The sequence below is a fragment of the Antennarius striatus genome, chromosome 16 (assembly GCF_040054535.1).
Source record: "Antennarius striatus isolate MH-2024 chromosome 16, ASM4005453v1, whole genome shotgun sequence".
Classification (NCBI taxonomy): Eukaryota; Metazoa; Chordata; class Actinopteri; order Lophiiformes; family Antennariidae; genus Antennarius; species Antennarius striatus.
The window spans coordinates 15,753,953-15,769,526 of NC_090791.1; the positions used below are offsets into that span (position 1 = coordinate 15,753,953).

The 15,574-nt window shown below is 42.4% G+C and overlaps 2 protein-coding genes across 2 annotated transcripts; one reads left to right on the plus strand and one right to left on the minus strand.

Annotated features, from left to right (window-relative positions):
- Positions 1-6,412: 6,412 nt before the first annotated feature.
- timm29 (translocase of inner mitochondrial membrane 29) lies at positions 6,413-8,913 on the minus strand. Its single transcript, XM_068337278.1, has 2 exons — positions 8,723-8,913; positions 6,413-7,671 (listed from the first exon to the last, which is right to left on the minus strand). Exons 1-2 carry the CDS (start codon positions 8,826-8,828, stop codon positions 6,986-6,988), a joined length of 792 nt encoding a protein of 263 aa, XP_068193379.1. The 5' UTR covers positions 8,829-8,913; the 3' UTR covers positions 6,413-6,985.
- A 274-nt stretch (positions 8,914-9,187) lies between these two features.
- On the plus strand, positions 9,188-15,547 carry yipf2 (Yip1 domain family, member 2). The gene is made up of 9 exons (XM_068336731.1): positions 9,188-9,427; positions 9,617-9,682; positions 11,120-11,283; positions 11,373-11,453; positions 11,551-11,638; positions 12,127-12,243; positions 12,326-12,492; positions 13,728-13,910; positions 13,989-15,547. The coding sequence occupies exons 2-9, from the start codon at positions 9,652-9,654 to the stop codon at positions 14,061-14,063; spliced, it is 906 nt and encodes a 301-aa protein (XP_068192832.1). The 5' UTR covers positions 9,188-9,427; positions 9,617-9,651; the 3' UTR covers positions 14,064-15,547.
- The last annotated feature ends 27 nt before the right edge of the window (positions 15,548-15,574 follow it).

The following is a 15,574-nucleotide window of genomic DNA, read 5'->3' on the forward strand; positions in this document are numbered from 1 at the left end:
TCAGCCCCCATCCTCTTTATCAATCTCCCTCCTTCCTTAGTTACATATTGATTAGGTCGCTCGCTGTGTGTGTGTGTGTGTGTGTGTGTGTGTGTGTGTGTGTGTGTGTGTGTGTGTGTGTGTGTGTGTGTGTGTGTGTGTGTGTGTGTGTGTGTGTGTGTGTGTGTGTGTGTGTGTGTGTGTGTGTGTGTGTGTGTGTGTGTGTGTGTGTGTGCATACCAGCCCGGTCCTGCTGTGGTCAATGAGGTCAACATGGTGGCCAGACAGACTTCCCCACCCCCTTAGTTTTTTTGTCCCCTCCATCACCTCCTGCTCTCCCTCCTCAGGGTTAGTGAACACAGTTGTGGTAAAGGAAGCATTGAAAAACAACCTCAGCAACCCACAAGTACTCAACAGCTCAGCTGATTGCAAGTGACATAAAATGAAGACAATGTTTGCAATGTGTGCTGCTGAGTTTCATGAAACGTGACACCTGATTCCTGTCTATGCCACGTTCAACCACACAAATTCCCACATTGCCACAAAAATGTGCATGATCTCCAAGACAGTAAAAGAAATGTAAATTGTAAGCATGAACTTACTAGAAATTATTCTCTGAAGTCGATCAGGTCCTTACACAACAGATTTGTTTTTGCATTGAAGGGGACAAAAACTGCCTTTCAAACACCACCTGACAGTGACCGCTCTCAATGACCCCCACGGCGGATAGTCTCGCTGTCTGAGTGGAGGAGGGGACAGAATGGATGGGAGAGCAGGGGTCGATAGAGGTCATAAGGTAAAGATGGAAGAAGGAGACACATGCAGAGGGAGCTTAAAAAGGATGTAACATGAGAAGACTCTAATGGACAAAGCACCAAATAAACACACATTTACATTTATTAATAAACAGGATAAGGTGTTATATCATGTGCCATAATCCACGGTAAAAAAACCAAAACATTCAGAACCCCCCCATTCAAATTAAACTAACAAGTAGGCTGTTTAGCTTGATCACAAATAGGGGTGGACCATATAGTATACCTCATGATAATACCAGCGCATCACAAATGATGAAAGTAGTTTGGGTACAATAGAACACATGCAAAACAAACCACAGTAATATGAAAACAGTGCAAGAACACTGTATTAATAAAAGAGGGAAATACATGTAATCCTCAAGTTCCAAACATTCGACTTACGAACATTCAGAGTTACGAACAAGCATGCGCCTCCACATCCAACTATTGTAGTGTAGTTCCCATTTCTGCCACAAACACCGCCGAGCAGCACCGCTGAATTTTCGCAGCTCCAACACTCGTCTCCCCCTCCTGTTGTTTTTATAATCCCGCGAAGTGGTGATGTATTGTAATTGTCAGTGTTTCTGTGTTCGTCCGTCCATCTGTCAACCAAATAGCTTCACAACTGTTGCAGATAGAAAGATGTAAAAAAAAAAGCACATTACTCGGGCGGCAAAGAGGGTGAAAATGAGGTAATGACCTTGACCTTAAGAAAACTAGGTCAAGGTCAAAATTTCACTTTCATACCTTTTTAGGTACACATCTCTGAAACCTGATGAGATATAATCACAAAACAAAAAGCAAAATTTTCAGGAAGCCACAGGCACAAAAATGTGATGATGACCTTCCCCTTTGGAAAAGTAGATCAATGTCATAATCGATAGCACAATATAGATTTCATTGCTGCGACCATTATGAAAGAGTTAGGGTAAAATTTTAAATTCAGGGGTGTTGCAGGATGTTGCAGTCTCTTACTGCCTTGTTGTTGTTGCCTCTGGCAGCATCTCAGAACATCAGGCCTCATACTTTGAATACTTTACTGTTTATTATGGATGATAAACCAAAAGCTAGTTAAGATAGTGGTAGTTGCGACAATCTTCTGATGACAACTCTGCTTCTCAACAACAACTCTCCCCTCCTTCTCCTTACCCTTCACTCTAAATGTAATTCCACATGTTACATGATACAGTAAAGTGCTGTGGTTTGTCAACATCAACAGCTGACTCTGGTTGTTGTTGTTCAATGCACTTAAAAAGTGGTCAAGAGCTCCATGAAGTGTTTTCTTTTTCTCCTCAAGGATTAAATGATAAGAAGCAAAAGTTTACTGTAAACTAATCTGAATTCAAAACAAGTCACTATAGTGATGCTTAACGGTAGACAATGGAACTGTATGTACTAGTATAATGTACTTTTTTAGTGATTTTAAGAGTCGAATGTTTGTGGCGGACAGATAGATGTAAATTCAAGTGAAATGACGTGAACCTGATACACTGGAAGAGTCACAGAAAGGCATAGAACTGGACATCCTTTGGCCACATCCTACACTAATGACCGCTTCATTGAGAACAGTGCTCTGTGGAACCTAATGATGAATGCCACTCAACTCCAGGTACATTTAAGGGAGGTAAGAGGCACCCTAGTGTCACATCAGACCATTCCAAATCATTTATATCAGCGTGGTCTGCGTGCTAGAGGACCTGCAAGGGTACTTAACTACACCACCCGGCACAGGCGTCATCATCTTGCAGGGAGCAGGCCAGGGAGCATTTATGCTTAATGAACGACCAGTGGGCCTCATTTCTGTTTTTTGATTGGAATCTATTTACGTTTAGCAGAAATTAAAGCTGCCAATGATGTTGGAGACATGAAGGAGAGCGCTATGCATCAGCCACTGTTGTCACCAGAGAACCCTTTGGTGGTATAACAGTGTAAGTGAGCAACCATGTAGCTCATTGAGACTACATGCTTAGCTACTTGAACCTTGGGTATCTCAAATAGAGTGGCCTGCACTTTCTCCAGACCTTAAAAATTATGGGGTCAGCTGAGAGGCTGGTGACACTGTACCCCAGAATCTCAATGACCAGAGGGTCACCCTTCAAGAACGTTGGATGTCATGACTTGGCAGACAATTAGCCAATTTGTGAGCAGCATGAGATGCTGTTGTCAACCTATCATTGATGCACAACACTTTGTTATGGTATACCACCCCACACTGTTGTTGACTTTTGTTTCAATAAATTATTTGAGATTAGCTATTTACCATTACAAGGTGGCACAGTGGTGCAGTGGGTAGCGCTGTTGCCGCACACAAAGCGGTTCCGGGTTCGCGTCCCGCTCTTTGCGGAGTTTGCATGTTCTGCTTGTGTCTGCGTGGGTTCTCTCCGGATTCTCCAGCTTCATCCCACCTCCAAAAACATGTGTATGGTGCTCTGTGTGACTGTGTTGCACTGGCGTCACGCTAGGAGTTTCCCCTCGCCTCACGCCCTCAGTCTACTGGGATAGGCTCCAGCTCCCCACCACAGTGAATGAAGCAGTAAAAAATAAAAATGAATATTTACCATTACATGCTTATACTTAAATGCTCTACTTTCGTGATATAAGATCACTGCAGTGTGACTGTATCTGAAGGCCAAATATCCCTATCTTTTTTGATAGTAATGTATATACGCAGTAACAAATGACCTAGCTGTGTCCGTGAAGTTTTTAGACCTGCTAGCAGCAAGACCTGATGGAGAGTATGCCAATCAATCAGCCATTAAGGAAATTTATATTTGCTGGAGACATTCATGTTATATGGTAAATGAGTAATAGTCACTGAGGTGATCATCCTGGCAAAAACCCTGAAAAACTAAGAACGCAAGGCATTCTTCAACTTAAAGTGATAACATTACAAACATCCAGGCTATAATCAGCTTCAACCAGACCTACTGTTAGTTCTACCCAGACAGGTTGATGCTCTGCCACTATGTACAGCTGAATTAAGATCTGAAAATTAACACATACCGGGATCACTGTACGGCAGTGGATAAAACCATGACACTGTCATCTTTGTGTAGGCAGAATAATAGATTAATCCTTCAGATGGATTTTTGTGTCTATGAAAGGTAAGAAAAACTGAGTCATGTATGATTTTACAACTCTTTTTCTTTTAATTTCGGCTTGTCCCATTAGGAGTCACCACAGCTTGTCTTCCTTTTCCATGTCGGCCTATCTTATGCCTTCATCTTCTACCCACAATAGCTGAATTTCCATCAATCCCATGTAGGTTAATGACACTGGTGGCGGACGTTGTTAAACTGGGCTACGTCCAATCCAGTATGGAATTATTTAGATGAATGCTTCTATTTGTTTGGCAAAGGGTTTTGTTTGTTTTTTTACACCACATACCTTTCTTGCTGCAACCCTCTGCATTTATTCGAGCATGGGACCGGCTTACAGTTGACACTGTCTTGTGCCTCCCTATGGCTGCATTGACAACTCATAGAGTACTGCTGACAAACACTAATAGTAGCTTTATGGAATCTCTAAATTAGGTGGCAATATTTCATTTGGAGTGATGCTAATCTGAGAAAAGCAACATAATCATTTGTACAACAATATGATAAATGATGATCTCACAGTGATACAAAATGCAATTCTCTATTGTACTCACTCGTAAGTGTACCCATCTCCAATTCTTCCATCAAAGCCTCAATAATGAAAATTTCTGATATACCTTTAATAAATGTTAAGCTATTTTGTTTTGACACAGCCTTGAAATTGTGGTTTAGGTGGGGTACATTTTCTGCTGCCTGAAGATATATGTACACATTTTCCAACAATGGACTCACACACACACACCTCATTTTAAGACCAACACACCAATGGGTACGGAGAAATCCAAAAGTTGAATTATGTCCAGATGTGGTTTGAAGCTTTACTGTGTTGTATTTAGTGGTATCTAATGAATGTGGGTACAGATTGAAACGAATTAAACACAATTACGCATATTGTATTCATACTCCTAAATTCTACAATTTTCCATGGAATTATCTTCAGTTGGTCTCCAGCTACTGCTAAAAAGTGAGAGCAGTTCTGCTTATGTGGAGAGAATCAGGACGCTGCCTGAAGGAAAATGATAATCCATTGAATAATGATGGTTGTGAGACAGGATAATTAATAGAATAATGACTTTACAATAATTACTTTTCCTCTCATAAGAGGTTAAACTAAAAGGTTAAGCATTCTGTATGCTCCACCGGCACACTGTGATTAAAAATGATGAAAGTTAAGGTTCTCATTTATTTCAAATTGGAGAGGAAATCTTACTAGTGAAATTTTACATCATTTACTTCTAGTATTTTAATGTTGACAGGAAAATAGATAGATTAACCTCGACTGTACCTTCAGTTATTTTGACAGCTATTTGTCATAATTTTGTTGATATGAATTTATTTGGTCTCTAAACTGTCTCAGACCAAAGGCCGACATGTTTGTAGATGCTTATCATTTAAGAAAGCCTTCATCTTGAAAAAATGTGACAAGACCTGTTTGTCTGGATACAAAACTACAATATATACCATAATATTGCTTGTTTTGCATGTGAGCGCTATCTAGTGGCTAACTCTTAGAACACAACCAGCACTGAACAGAAATCAATGAAAGGTAACTGAGTTCACTAGTGGTAACCTCAGAGTGACTCCTTCCTCCAAGTGACATGTGATATCCTCTAGCCAGCAGATTGATTCAGTGATCATGAGTGACCTTTGACCCCATTAAGAGTGACTGTGCTAGGGGCCGTGTCACTGATACTCCATTACAGAATCGTTCAAAAAGATGAGATGACATACTGTACCTGTAGGGGTTATGTTTTGGTTCATTTACGGGTTTTGGGATCGTTTGGATTTTAGTGACTATTTTTAAGCCTAAATTACAATATTTAACACCTTGAAAGGAATGCTCTCCACTGACTCAGCAGTTACAAAATCCAAAGGCTGAGTCAGTCAATGATGAAGAGGATTACCGTGGTAACTGATGGAGAGGCATTGATTACAGCTTGGCAAAAATGTGTGCTCCAATCACCACCTGGGAAATGTTTGCTTTACGTAGCTCTGTATCCTAGCTTGTTCTTTTCATAGAATACAAACTAACAGGTGTCTCCATGGTTTATATTCTTTGTATGGATCAGTATCAGTATGGAAACGGATCCTTCACCTACACTATAGATACTTCTCATAAAAAAAGAACACAAAAAATCATTGGGTCAGCAGCAGCTCAGATATGGAGCATTCATGTCAATTTAGGCTTTGACAGAAAAACCTTTGGACTGTAGTGCTGAAGTGGATGTTACTGTAACTGCATCTGATTTGTAAATGTGTCTCTGAAGAAGGGGTTCAAACATTTAGACTGCATTAGATTTTTACAAAAAGTATTTTGTGTTAACATCTGTTAGGAGTGTCCCCTGCCTCACACCCCAGTTGGTTGGGATAAGCTCCAGCAACCTGCGACCCGCTACGCGTATGAAGCAGGTGTATGGATGAATGGATCTGTTATAGACTAGCTTTGCAATCAGCTGTTACACTGAATGACTGGTTAGTAGACCTACTTTAAAAAGAGGGTTCAGTAACTTTGTTTCCAGCTGGCTCACATTGAAGAGACTCTTCCATTTCGTGGTTTTGTGTTGGTTTATGCAATATGAGAAAAACATCACCTTGCAACAAGTCATTTCAGGCCTATAACTACATAATAGAGTGCAACAGAAGATTCTTCCATGTATACAAGAGTTCCTCCAAGGAGGAATTGCTTTCAACTTGTGGACTGCATGCAGAAATCTGCTTAATCTATAAGACGCTAATGGGCCAGAACAGAATTCAATAGATTTAGATGCAGATAAGACCGATCACCACTGGGGTTAGTAGAGATTGAGCACTTCATGCCAAAATGAAAATGGAGTCATTTTAGAGTACCAACAAGTAAAAGGTCAATTCATTTTTGCTTTCTTTAAATACTTCTGGTGTTGTGAATTGAAGTGTGAGAAATGTAATAGACTGGAGATGACCGACAGATTAATTTACATGTGGTTCACAGTATATACGATGGTCAGTAATAAAACAGTCACTGCTTTAACTCTGATGAGAAAAAGCGATCCACTGAAGTTGAGACATTTAATTTCTGTTGTACTGCATAGAAATGAGAACAAGTACAATTGCATCTAAAAAGCATGTCTGCCCTCAGGCTTCAGTCTCTTCCCGTTTCAGTTCTTTTACGGAGACGTCATGACTGACATTCTCCTGCTCTCTGTCAATGACATGCATTTGCTTCTCAATGTCCTCCTCGCTCTCCATGAGCAGCACCAACCGGGACTCTTTATGCAGCCCCTCATTCCTCTCCACCTCCTCAACACCAGGTGGCGAAGTTGCCCGCATGTGTGGAGGCAAGTGTTTGAACTCATCCTCATTCACGTCATAGTCCTTCATCTTAGAGTCCAGGATCCACCAACGGCCTACAAATCCCACATCCAGCATCCGCAGGGGGAGCTCCTTCCAGGGCACAGACAGGTTGGAGCACTGTGCTTCGTACAGCATGACAGCTGAGTCGTAGTCTGTGCGGTAAATCAGAGAGAGGAAGCCCAAGCTGATGTGGCGGAGGCGGCCCTCATTCCGAAGCTTCAGTAGACTCTGCACGTGACCGTCCGAGGTCGCGTTGCGGATCCACGGTGACAACAAGCACAGTTGGTTGGAGCAATCTAGCAGGGCGGCTTCAAAGGAGGCCTGGTCTGGTTTTGTGTGGAAACAGGCCCAGGCCCCACCCAAAATGGACATGTAAACAGAGGCTTTGATGGGTTTCTCCCGTGCACCAACAACTATGTCCCGACACGCCTCTTTGTAGTCAGAGAGGAGGCTGCGACACCACACGGCTACAGGGAGAAAGACGCAACACAAGAGAAAGTAAATCAAGTACTGTATATTTCAACATTATCTGGATCACGTTGCATGCACAATGTTGACTGACCCCTGCCTTAAACAATACTCACTGGCCATACCGCCACATTACAAAAGCACAATCATTGTCCATACCACCCTCGCCTCAATGTAAATGATTCATTTTCCAAAGAAAATTTTCCACACTGCCAGTACATATACAAATGTACATATACATACACACACACATATTATACACAGTGTACTACCCTCACTAAAATATATATTTTTGCATACTTCTTTATTTTGCTGGCAGTTTTATTCCCAGGCCTTCTGCAAAACACTGCATACTTCAAACTCATCCATCCATCCATTTTCTTCCGCTTTATCCGCCGCGGTGGGTCACAGGGAGCTGGAGCCTATCCCAGCTGGCATAGGGTGTGAGGCGGGGGACACTCCGGGCACGACGCCGGTGCGCCGCAGAGCCACATGCCAAGTAATATTTTTTGCATCCAGTAGATGTCGTACTAGAGCAAATGAAGCCTCAAAAAGCTTCGTTCTGAAGTGAACCAATCGGATGAAAGGCTTCAAAGCTTCATGAAGTTTAGGGCATGTTGGTGTTGTGGATCACCTTCCAACACTGAGGTAGCTTCTCAGCACCAGTCTGACCCCCACTGGAGGAATTTGGCTGCGGTTGCATCATTATTATTATTATTATTATAGTTTTTATAGGACTATGAGAACACAAGGTATTTGTGGCTGTTCTGCACATCTGTTAATCTCGCTTCTGTAATCCGACTTTTTATTCCTGATTTGCTCCCTGTCGTGGCCATAATGCGGCCACACTTGTTCTGCTCGTGATCACATCATTGTGATCCACCATGTAGATCCTAGTGACGTATTTCTGTAAGCCTCTGTCATTACTCACCATGTCAGTAGATCATTTTATTACACGACTGATCAAATTAATCAATCAATTAAGGAGAGTGTCCACTCGTGTCCCTCGCTAATAACAGCTCGGTAAACCAATACGAGTCTGTTTCTCACCCGCTTTGCTGTTTCTCAGTCTCTCCCACCTGCTGGACGACACGGGAGCGGCTTTGGCCTCCGCCGCCACACAGAACATCCTCCTCACGACCCGCCACGACAGCATTTCAACAGATTTTAACCACTGCTACGTTCACCTTCAACCAAAAGAAACATCCCACTTCGCTAATGAGTCGGTTCACATGGAGCCAAAATGGCGCCCGGAAGTTGACTCAGTTTAAGTCTTCCGACAGCGCTCTCGGACTGACCACGCAAACGTTCCGCTTTCTCTTCCTCAAACGACAAAGTGAAGGAAACAAAATTATTTTTTTTCTTCTGTCATTTCAACATCGTTTATAAATACATCCAACATTTTTTGCGTAACTTTGCCATACGAAAAATATAATGTCATATATGAAACAACACCACACCTGTTTGAGAGACAGTGATCACGTGACCGCTATGTTTACGCGGTGACGTGTCCGGAAGAGTTTTACAGACAGTCTGACAGGAGCTGCGATAAGCGGGGACGGAACGGCTTCAGCAGCCACTTCTTATTTTCTGTCGGTTTATTTTTCCTACTCAGCTCGTACCGTCTTTTATTGGCGCTAGCTACCTTCGCCAGATGAGGAACAGCAGCCCTTGTCTGTGTTTAGTGTAGAAAGCAACGCTGTCGCAGCTCCGAGCAGCTGTCACGCCATCACCAGGACATCCTGCTGCCAACAGGTCGGTTTTAACCTGTTTTTCTGGTCATACGTGGAAGTCGTGGCATGATAGCGTCTTGTCTTTGTGACTTTGGGAATTACTGGGAGTGGAGTTATGTATAAACACCTATATACTTCTTTAAAGGTTTTGTTAGCTCCTTGTTAAAATAAGGGATGGTGTGAAAGCTTATCAGTGTTCATCTTGTCCTAGGAGTTGCATGAGGTTTGTGATTGTTCAGCGAAGCAATGGCGAGTCCAGATGATCTACAGTTCCAAGGTAAAGACCTCTTGATTCAGTTGGCTATTTCTGCTTCAGTGTGTTCCCTTTACTTTTCCATCTGGCCGTCTTTGCTTCCCTTATTCCCCCAGTCACATGTGAATGGAAATGTGAACAATATATATATATATATATATATATATATATATATATATATATATATATAAATTTCAACATGTATTCATTGTTGTACCCACAGACAGTCATTATACCCCACTTTGTTTTCCACTGTCCTGTCGTGCAAAATGGAAAAATAGCAAAGCGTGGATTTCAAATATTTTTTAAAAAAATCAAGGTTTAAGTCTTTGAGTTCATCTCATAAAAAATGGGAGCAAAAAGAAAGGTTCAAGTCCCGCTCTGTGTGGAGTTTGTGTGTTCTCCCCGTGTCTGCATGGATTCTCCAGCTTCCTCCCAACTCCAAAAACATGCTCTTCAGGATAATTAGCCGGTCCCAAATTGCCCGTAGATGTGAGTGTGTGTGCCTGTTTGTCTGTGTGTATATGTGTGGCTCCCAGGTACACTGGCGTCACGCCCGGAGTGTCCCCTGCCTCACCCCCCCCCAGTCGGCTGGGATAGGCTCCAGGAACCCGCAACAGTGGATGAAACGACTTAGAAAATGGATGGATGGATGGAAAATAAAGTTCTAAATAAATAAACGCTGAATATACCACTTAAATGTAAGCTGTGTTGTATGACTATTGTAAACAGTTAATCCAGTTCAACCAGTCAGAGGAGTGTGTTGCGTGTGCATGGACGCTGTGTTTCGTCCCTGGTGCTGTAAATGTCTAGAAGTGGCAGGAGTTTCATTCTGGAGGTGGACTGTTGTTTTGATCACACACTGAGAGTCTCTACTCTGTGGCATTCTGTGGCAGAGTCACAGTTTTTTTGTGTTGAGTAACAACGGACTGGCCTTTTCTCTCTGAGAATTAAAATTCTTCATCATTCCTTTTCTGATGAAAAATGTAATTTAATTGATGTTCCAGTTCATCACAGGGCGGCAGTGGCTCAGTGGTAGAGCAGGTCGTCCAATGATTCGAGGATGGGCGGTTCGATTCCCGCTAGTCATTTGTCGTTGTGTCCTTGGGCAAGACACTTTACCCTCCTTAGAGTAGTTTGTCCTGTGGGTTTGAAACAGATCTTCTAACCAACCATGTGATGCTGAAATTCAAGACTGAGTATAAACGAGTTTCTTTCGTTCCTGGCTGAGCTTCTCACACTTTGCTGTGGTTTACTAGTTACACTTATCACATTACCAACTAGTTAAACGTCACTTTCACCTCATTTCATGCCACCTGTCTCTAATGCTGCTCCAGGCGCACATGAACACTCGGGAACCTACAGCATTGAATACAGTTATGGTGCCAGTTCATGTCACCTTGTTGCAGCATCACAACCGTTGCTAACTCTGTGTTTGATGGTGTGTGTGTGTGTGTGTAGAATTTGAGGAAGCAGCTGGGCTCTTGTCTGCGGACCCGGGGGCCTCCACAATCAGTCTATCAGCTGCCAGCACCTCCTCTGCAGCAGAAGCAGGGAGAGCAGGAGGAGAGGACGTGAAACTCGACATGTCTGAGGATGAGGAGGGACAGGAGGAGAGTTCCGAGGTGTGTGAAGCATCTGTCTGAACTGACTTGTGTCACCGTGACACACGGGTTAAAAATGAACAACACCTGAAAGATGCCTGTTTCTCTAGCTCTTAGCAGGACAGAAAGCCAGCGGTGGATTCTGGACCTTTGAGTACTATCAGTCATTCTTCAATGTAGACACAATGCAGGTATGGAACACTATAAAGTCACAGTGTTTAATTGTGATAAACCAAATTGCACATGAGGTATCATCCTCTTGTACTGACACCCCATCATATGATGCAGGTCTTGGACCGAGTCAAGGGATCAATAATGCCATTACCTGGAAGGAACTTCATCAAACATCATCTTAAGAGTAACCCAGATCTCTATGGTAAGCCGAAGGAGCCACGTTACGTTGTTTTACTCTTCATCTTTTTCTTATTTGCTCTTCATGTTTCTGAGATAGTTGAAAAGGAAGAGGACATGAAAAATGTGAAGAAAGTTCACTGAAAACATCTTGCATGAGCATCGCTGCAGAGGCTAATAAGTGCCTTTGAAAAAATGAATATGGTCTGATACATGTTTTAAATTATTTTTTGAACAACAATTTCTTAGCAGTCATTTGTTTTGAAGAATAATGGAAGAAGTTCTTTTTAATTTGTCATGAATAGCTGTTTGGGTTCATCAGGATCTGGTTTACAAGCATGAATAAATGTTGTTCAGAATGCTGCCAAACATCTCATCAGTACATTTGTGTGTGTGTGTGTGTGTGTGTGTGTGTGTGTGTGTGTGTGTGTGTGTGTGTGTGTGTGTGTGTGTGTGTGTGTGTGTGTGTGTGTGTGTGTGTGTGTGTGTGTGTGTGTGTGTGTGTGTGTGTAGGTCCTTTCTGGATTTGTGTGACCCTTGTGTTCACTGTAGCCATCAGTGGGAACTTGTCCACGTTTCTCCGTGAGATGGGGAACCCTAGCTACCACTACACACCACAGTTCCACAGAGGTCAGTCTCCCTCCAGCACTGTGAGGAACCACAGTCACAGGTTCCCCCGTCACAACGAGTCTGCTTCATTTATCCATGACAGTGTCGATAGCTGCAGCAGTGATCTTCATGTACGCCTGGCTGGTGCCCGTTGGTTTATGGGGATTCTTGGCATGGCGGCAGGGATCTGAGAGGCAGATCAGAAGTTACTCCTTCCTGGAAACCGTGTGTGTGTACGGCTATTCCCTCTTCATCTATATCCCCACCTCGGTGAGTCCATCAACCCTCCTGAGGTGCCGTAAGAGATGTTGGATTGGAATTGTAGTGTAAGGGGAATTAAAATGAGCTTCAACAGCACTTACCTATGTTTACATTCCACACCTCAAGCGGTCAGTTCTGGTACCTTTTTTGATAGTTCAAACTGGAACGAAAGCACGAATACCAAATTTATGCTTGATATTGTAGTCTGGTTGACGACATGCTGTGTCTGCTGTTCACAAGCAGATAGTTTGGTGAAGTGAGTGTATCAGTTCACAGAAGAGATTTGCTCTATCATATCAATAGTCAGTGCTCTCCACCTGCTTCCATATTGTACATGAAGGGTACTTCTATCTCAGGCTGATAAGTTGAGTTGCTGAGTTCTCTTCCAAGCATAGTAGAGTTCTCATAGTCCAGGCACGAGCAAACTATGGCCCACAGGCCATGTATGGTGTGTTGGGCTTTGTAATCCGGCCCTCCAACTATATAATTTAGGAAATAAATGCTGTTGTAAAAATTTTTTTACAATAAGCTTTGTATATGTATGCTTTGACGCCTGTCAAAGGTCAAAACTTTTTATAAAATGGTTTTTACATGTTATTTGTATTAGTACAAATAAACAGTCCATCCATCTGCTCCCCAGCTGGCCCACCAGTCAAATTTTAGAACTCTGTCTAGCCCACCAGTCAAAAAGTTGAACCACCCCTGTCATAAACCATAATCCAGCAGGAAGTTGAGCAAGAGGAGCGCCTCTTGGTCTTCTTCGGAGCGATGTCTCTCCTTGTGGTGCAGATGAGTTAGCTCGTCTATGGGATCAAGGTCATTTAAAACAGACTTTAGAGCTTGTGACCTTCTTGATGCTGTCATACACGTCGAAGGAAGGACGTGTGGTTTGTCACGGTGTGGCTGCAGACTTGCAAGCTAGCATCTCTGATGCACATGTTCAGTGAGCAGTTATTAGTTGAATGATTCATACTGACCAGGAGCTCACATTCCTAAGAGTTCATTGAATGAAATTTACAGCATCTTATCTTAATTCAAAGTAATAAACATATAATAGTTGCTTCATTTTTCTTCCACATCAGCATCTTCTGCGAAGATGTCTCAGACCCTTGTTTTTAGGTAACCTCACTAGGATTGTTTAGTGATCACCAGAGTTTGGTTTCCAGTGTAACATCAACCCTGAGGTCATACAGCAGACATGTTGAGACCCTCAGACCACCAGCATGTGATACTCTTGTCTCCAGGTGTTGTGGATCTTCCCATTTGAATGGTTGCATTGGACACTAATCCTGGTTGCCATGCTGATCTCTGGTTCGGTCCTTGTCCTCACCTTCTGGCCCGTCGTCAGTAGTGACACCAAGGTGATTGCTGTGGCTACAGTTGCCATCATAGTGGTGTTGCACACACTACTACCTATCGGCTGCAAGGTGCGTGAGCTATGTAGATGCATCCCTGTGTTTGAATTGAAACGTGACTTGGTCTAACTTGTTCTTCTTGTCTTTTAGCTGTATTTCTTCAGGACAGCAGAACTACCATCCTCTTTGAAAGCACCAACAAATGTGACCACCCACCCCCAATGACAAATTAGAAGGAGTATTGCCAGAGACATGAAGAGGACTCTGTGTGTGTGTGTGTGTGTGTGTGTGTGTAGTTAGGCTGGTCGATGCAATATGATTATTACCACACTGTGATTTGTTCAGGCGCCCTTAAATGAAGTGTTGGTGTGTGTGTGTGTGTGTGTGTGTGTGTGTGTGTGTGTGTGTGTGTGTGTGTGTGTGTGTGTGTGAGAGAGAGCGTGCGTGAGCGTGCGCTCGTTTTTAATTTATTCTTTGGTGGTTCTACTTTTACTTTCAGCCATTGTGTACTGCAATTATTGTACACCTTTCCACTGTAATGTTTCAGGATTTGTACAATTCATTTCATCAGCAATATTAAAAGTGGAGAACCTTGACAGCTGTTTCTCCAGCTTTTTGATGCAGGAAAAAAAATTAAGTCGGAAAAGGAAAAGGCCATTCTCTGACTATTTCTAAAATATCTGCGTTTTACAAGTCTGTTATATAATAGGAGTGTGAAAGTCAAAGGTTTTAGTACACTTTCTCAAAAGTGTTTGTTTTTTTCAGTACTGATATTTCTTTGGGGGTGGCCCTGTGGGGCAATAGATAACGAGAAGATTCTGGGTTCGATTCCTTTCTGTGCACAGTTTGCATGTTCTCCCTGTATCTGTGTGGGTCTCCGATTTCTCTGGCTTCATCCCATCTCCAAAACCATGCAACTGAGATGAACTGATCACTCCAAATTGTCTGTAGGTGTGAGTGTGAGAGGCTATCTGTATGGCCCCAAAATGAACTGGCAACACATCTGGGGTGTACCCCACCTTTTGCCCATAGTCATCTGAGACAGGCTGCAGCAGATCGGTGACCAGCAGGTCAGGAATAATTGAATGAATGTATGATATTTCATTTTGCCTGTGCGCTTATACAAACACCTTACATTCAATCATTTAACAATAAAGGAAACAAATTTTTTTGTTTACTTTAAAGATCTTAATTTCAAATAAAACCTGTCTTTTCTTCAGTGACACTGTCTCTAGACCAAACAACATCGCTGGTCTCACCACAGTTTTGCACACCTTTCATTTCATTTACAAAACAGATTTTTCTGTTTACCCGTCCAAACAAGCAGTAACAGCTAACATTAACCACTAGGTGGTAGAAGAACAACCTGATCTTGTATTTCATACTAAGATTATTGTGTTGCTGAACAGACCTACACAACAGTTCTGACCTACTTAAGTTTAGGATCATCTATGGTTTGATAATTAATTACATGGCACACCAAGACATTTAGACAAAGTATTGGTACACAGTGAAATGTTAAAAATTGGTGATTAAAAGGAAAACACCAAATAGCAACATGAACAGATGACTAGACTGATAATTGTTGAAGTTAGACCTTGTGTTAACTTTCAGTCTTTATTCACTTCAATATTAATGAACGCACCCGATAATGTGTGAAGATACCATTGACCCCACAGTGTTTCATAAAGAACTACTCCAAGACCTCTTTTCAGTTTGTAAATGCTTTTTGTCAG

Excerpts from the sequence above, each read along its gene's own strand:
- yipf2 (XM_068336731.1), top strand. The coding sequence starts at position 9,652 with ATGGCGAGTCCAGATGATCTACAGTTCCAAG. Across the intron at positions 9,683-11,119 it reads AGATGATCTACAGTTCCAAG|AATTTGAGGAAGCAGCTGGG; the intron begins GTAAAGACCTCT and ends GTGTGTGTGTAG. Across the intron at positions 12,244-12,325 it reads CACACCACAGTTCCACAGAG|TGTCGATAGCTGCAGCAGTG; the intron begins GTCAGTCTCCCT and ends TATCCATGACAG.
- timm29 (XM_068337278.1), bottom strand. The coding sequence starts at position 8,828 with ATGCTGTCGTGGCGGGTCGTGAGGAGGATGTTCTGTGTGGCGGCGGAG. Across the intron at positions 7,672-8,722 it reads ACTGAGAAACAGCAAAGCGG|CCGTGTGGTGTCGCAGCCTC; the intron begins GTGAGAAACAGA and ends TTCTCCCTGTAG.